General features: G+C 46.2%; 2 protein-coding genes across 2 annotated transcripts in view; one reads left to right on the top strand and one right to left on the bottom strand.

Moving 5' to 3' along the window:
- Positions 1 to 860: 860 nt before the first annotated feature.
- Positions 861 to 4,932, top strand: part of T265_09801 (hypothetical protein) — a gene marked incomplete at both ends in the record, with an annotated part of 10,777 nt that continues 6,705 nt past the window's right edge. The window contains 4 exons of the mRNA XM_009175978.1: positions 861 to 899; positions 2,334 to 2,461; positions 4,491 to 4,620; positions 4,704 to 4,919. Coding sequence (XP_009174242.1) covers positions 861 to 899; positions 2,334 to 2,461; positions 4,491 to 4,620; positions 4,704 to 4,919 — 513 coding nt within the window. The remainder of the gene's footprint in view (positions 900 to 2,333; positions 2,462 to 4,490; positions 4,621 to 4,703; positions 4,920 to 4,932) is intronic.
- T265_09802 (hypothetical protein) overlaps positions 3,090 to 4,932 on the bottom strand; it is a gene marked incomplete at both ends in the record, with an annotated part of 8,047 nt that continues 6,204 nt past the window's right edge. The window contains one exon of the mRNA XM_009175979.1: positions 3,090 to 3,408. Coding sequence (XP_009174243.1) covers positions 3,090 to 3,408 — 319 coding nt within the window. The remainder of the gene's footprint in view (positions 3,409 to 4,932) is intronic.

The raw sequence follows: 4,932 nt of genomic DNA, 5'->3' as shown, positions 1-4,932 counted from the left end.
GGCAGCTAGGCACCGAAAGGGCACTACAGCTGGACAATATTTTTTTATTTACGAGAGCCTTGTCGATTTGGAATACGCAAGTGACGCCGCTCTCATCTTTTAAGACCAAAGCGAAGCACGAGCCCTGTTGAATAGACAGACACCACCATACCATCTTTTGGCATGTACCTTCAAAGTGCGAAGTCATGCCCCTGAACGTGAAGTCTCCGAGCACATCCTTTACAATTCAAGGAGAATCACTGGAGATTGTGGAAAACTTTACATACCTCGGTAGTTGTATTGGCTCTGACGGAAGTGTGTCTGATGAAGTCAGTGCAAGAATCTCAAAGGCTCGAATCACGTTCGCTAATTTGCGTCACTTGTGGCGTCAAAAAGGCATCTCACTGGATCTTAAGGGTCGTGTGTACCAGGCTACAGTAAGGGCTGTGTTGTTGTATGGGTGCGAGACATGGCCTCTTCGGGTAGATGATGTGAGGCGTCTTCAGGTTTTCGACCACCGATGCCTCAGAAGCGTGGCTGGTTTCGGATGGCGTCAGCGTATCAGCAACGAGGCGATTAGAAAACGGGTATTTGGTTGTGCTGCAGGCACCTCAATCCGGGAAAACATCCAGCATCATCGACTACGATGGCTCGGTCATGTGCTACGCATGCCAAAACACCGTCTACCGAGACGAGTGTTGTTCTCCGTGCCTCCTTCGGGATGGCGCAAACCGCGAGGTGGACAGCACATGACTTGGCAAAAAGGCGTGAAAGAGATCACGAAGAGTTTGGGTGTTGTTGGTGTTGTGCGACTTCCAGGATGGGGTCCCAGTGACCCCGTCTGTGCTTGGCTAGACGTTGCAAGAAATGGCGGCTAATCGATGTCATTGGCGTTCGTGCTGTCAGTTTCTTTCCAGATTGTCTGACTGAGCGGTTGGAGGTGCTGGTACCTGAAAAGGCTTACATAGGCGAGCAATAGGTCCTCTCTTTCACCCACCCTTATACTCTTCTTTTCACACTAGGGCTTTAAATATATTTAGACGAAGCTTATGATTGTACGGCAGTGAAGCATCAGTGTCAACACTGATGTTGCTGTCTTTGATGATGATGGAATGAATTCATTCAGAAAGGAAGATCAGATGAAAAACGAGTTATGCTCACGGTGCCATACATCCTATGCTGTTGTTCCATAGCAAGCGAAGTAGTTGACTACCATCTTTTCGGCGCTGGCTGGTATATTACCTTAGAGATGTAGTCCTACACTACGCCTCCAGTGAAGCGGCCAGAAGAATCTACCGCAGCTTACCGTGGATGAATTAGACGCCCGGTTAAAGGGCTTGTAACCCTATCCCTTTAAAATATAGACTGATGAAAGTAGGACCTTGTCGACTGGTTTGGTTATGTTGGATGTGGTCGACATGTTAGAGAGTGAACCCATCCGCACAGTCCTTTTCAAGATGTTCGCCAGCGACTGGCTTTAAGTTCACTTTCACAGTAAACTTGTTTTGCCCTGTCAGTGAGATGCTGAGGGGGGGGGAGATAGCTCAAGTGGTTAGACGCGAATTTACTGACCCGGAGGTCTGTGGTTAAAACCCCACCTCTGCCTCTTGACTTCCCCTGTCTGGGCTTGGGCAACCTGACAGTATCCCAGCCCTCGTGCTTCCTTCGGGTGGCATGGCGGCTAGACACCGAAAGGGCGCTACAGCTGAACGATTATTATTATTATTATTATTATCATTATTATTATTAAGATACTGACAGCTCCTGCTCTCGAATTGGCGTCTGGGAATGGAAATGAGCTGTTCTTTTCACAGTAACACCGATTTACCAAACCTCTGTAATGAAAACCCTTTAGGCCTCCTATGGTTTTTTGAGGAACTGTCTATCACGGCAAATATATTGTCTAATTACCACCGACAAGAATACCGTCATTCCTTAGTTAAGTAGGGCTTGTGTTTCTCGGGACCATTGGTAAAGATGTAAGCGGAGAACCATTGCGACACCACTAAATTGGTGGAACGGCTTTTAATGGAATTGAAACAATATCAAATATGCACTGCGATAATTGCTCTTCAAATCATTAAGTGGAATATTTTATGTACTCACTGTGGTAGCATACTTAGCTGATGCCCTGACATCTGAGAAATAAAATGCTCAGAGTAAAGTAGTCTACTCCTTCACCCTCTGTTGTAGAGCACCAAACACATGGAACGCACGACACGGTTGTTATACGAGGAAGTAAGGCAGCAAAGTTCGCTTGAGCTGACAAGGGAATAGAGAAGGTATACTGGAAGCGCAGTGGTCGCCCTGGCGTTTGATACATTTAGGTTGCTTAATTCCAACGCAGTGTTTAGAATACTCTTTCAGGTACCCATCGCAAAACCAGTAATGTTAGTCGTGAGTCCAACAATGATTCTCATGCACGACTTAAGGGGCGAGATGGCTCAGTGATTAGAGTGCGAATTTACGTACCGGAAGACCCGTGGTTCTAACCCGAACTCTGCCTGTCCACTTCCCCTATCTAGGCTTGGGTGACCTGGCAGTATCTCAGCCCACGTGCTTCCTTCGGGTGGCATGGAAGCTAGGCACCGGACGAAATTTACGATGTACATGTTTGCAAAGAATCTCTGACGATTAGAACGCCAAATAGCTATTTACGATTTCGCATCAGGCTTGCTGAAACAAGCCACCTATCGCCGCCTTAGATAACTGTATTAAAACAATTCCCATCCGCGTGATTCAAGCCTATTAATTTGCAACCGCATACGATCAGAAGTGAAATCACTTAAAAGGAATACTCTAAACGAAGTGTATATTATACCGAATTGCAAATAGTTCAACCCAACTCTTCGTTTAAATCTGTTCAAATCGAAAGCCAAGAAACGATGCGCTTTTTGAAATGTACACTACCAATCGGAACTGGAATATTTTCATTTTGTAGGTTAAGGAACCACTTGTCAAGTTTCAACCAGCCTCCAAAACGAGCTTTGAAATGTAAAACAACCTCGTAGGAAGCGCGTGGCGTAAACCAACTGGGTATTTTTTGCTAGTTAAACCAGGAAATACTACACACAAGAACACTCAACCACAAAAATAATTGAACCAAAAAACTAAACACTTGCCTTGTACTCCGCCGCAAGTCGACGAACACTCGGAGTCGCCAATACCTTTATCCTATTGGCTTCTGGCTCGATGCAGTCTGGCACTTCAACAGGTACTGAATGAAGCTCGCGCTTATCCGAATTTGAAGAGCTGTTGTCCACCTCAATATCTACAAGAGCTTGACCAACCAAACAGGTGTCTTGTGGCTTGAAATGCAAGGCACGGACGATACCATCATAGCGGCTGGTAATGGTAACAGTAGCTTTGTCACTCTGCACTTCACAGACGGGATCGAACTGCCGCACATTGTCACCTACTTCAACAAACCTGAAAATAAGACAATGAAAGTATGCTGACATCCAAAGTACAGAACACGGAGCTACTTGTCTCTTAAGGTAATATCTGAAAAATCAAAGAATAATCTGGATTTCATTTGTTTATTAACAAAGCAAGAAACAACAAAATCTCAGTTGTTCCGTGAACTTCCAGCGAACCGCCTGCATATGTTGGAATTATGGATTCAAAAAATCGGGGGCGTGGTGCGGTGTGAGATACAAGACCACATAAATTGGAAAAAAAGGAAGGCACGAGATAATAAGAATAAAGTGAGAGATGTTTGGCCCAAGGATTAGGAAAAATAGGAATAACCGGCCTCAGCAGGGTAAGGTGAGAGTGGAGAGACCAGATGTGACAGAAACCGCGCAACCGGAGCTCGATAAGGCTCGGTGATTAAAGCGCGAATTTACTGGCAGGAGGTCCGTGGTTCGGACCCAACCTCTGCATCTCGACTGCTCCTGTTGAGGCTTGGGCAACCCAGAAGTATCTTAACCCTTGTGCTTCTTTCGAGTAGCATGACAGCTAGGCACTGAAAGAGTGCTACAGTCTAACCATTATTATTGTTATATGATTATTATTATCATTATTATTATACCGTGCTGGGATATATGACGTAAAAGAGCAAGGATACTGCTAGGAACAATCGAAAAGCCAGGGTGGGGTTGCAACCGCAGGACTTCAAACTCGTAGGTTAGCGTCTGAGCCAGATTACTCGAGTGAGTATTTTCCGGACAGCGATGGGCTGCGAAGACAATTTTCTGTATTGGATGGCCCAGTCAATGAGTCACCTCTTCAGCTAACACTACATGTGATCTAGGTGCGCAGCTAAGCATTTCATAAAACAAGTGACAACTGATCTTCCGCTGGTTTATGTTGAAAACTACCCCGTGATGCTTCACCGCGACATGCCGTGGTATGAGAAATATGAAGTTGGAAGGAGAAATGAAACAAGGAGGGGGTCTAGAACTATCTTACCACAAACATCCGAGGTGCCTACACTTCCAAAAGGCAGTTAGACAACCTGGATGAAAACTGACAGCATGAATACCACTCGTTCAAAAATCGTTCAACAGCAGCACTCTTTCGGTGCCTAGCTGCCGCGTCACATTAAGGAGGCACGAGGGCTGGGATACTGCCAGGTCACCCAAGCTTAGACAGGGAAAGTCGAGAGGCAGAGGTCGGGTTCGAACAACGGACCTTCCGGTCAGTAAATTCGCGCTCTAACCACTTGGTCCAACTCTCCCCCATGAATATCACTAATAACAGTTAGCCACCACATCGTCTAGTGTCCCCATCCAAACACAGAGAGGGTAGAGTGGACCCCACCAAGTAAGACAAACAGCACCAACTACTTCCAAACATTTCGTAACCACCTTCATTCGCCAAATACAAATCAACCGTGGACCCAGTTGGACCACGTGGCCATCAGCCACCGGTGGAGAGCCACCATTCAAGACTGCCGTTCCTTCTGGGGCACACCACTTGATTCCGATCACGCCATGGTGTGCGCACGCT

Source organism: Opisthorchis viverrini, assembly GCF_000715545.1.
Source record: "Opisthorchis viverrini unplaced genomic scaffold opera_v5_303, whole genome shotgun sequence".
Taxonomy (NCBI): domain Eukaryota; kingdom Metazoa; phylum Platyhelminthes; class Trematoda; order Opisthorchiida; family Opisthorchiidae; genus Opisthorchis; species Opisthorchis viverrini.
The sequence above is the reverse complement of the archived record's forward strand: the minus strand, read 5'-3'. Positions and strand labels throughout refer to the sequence as shown.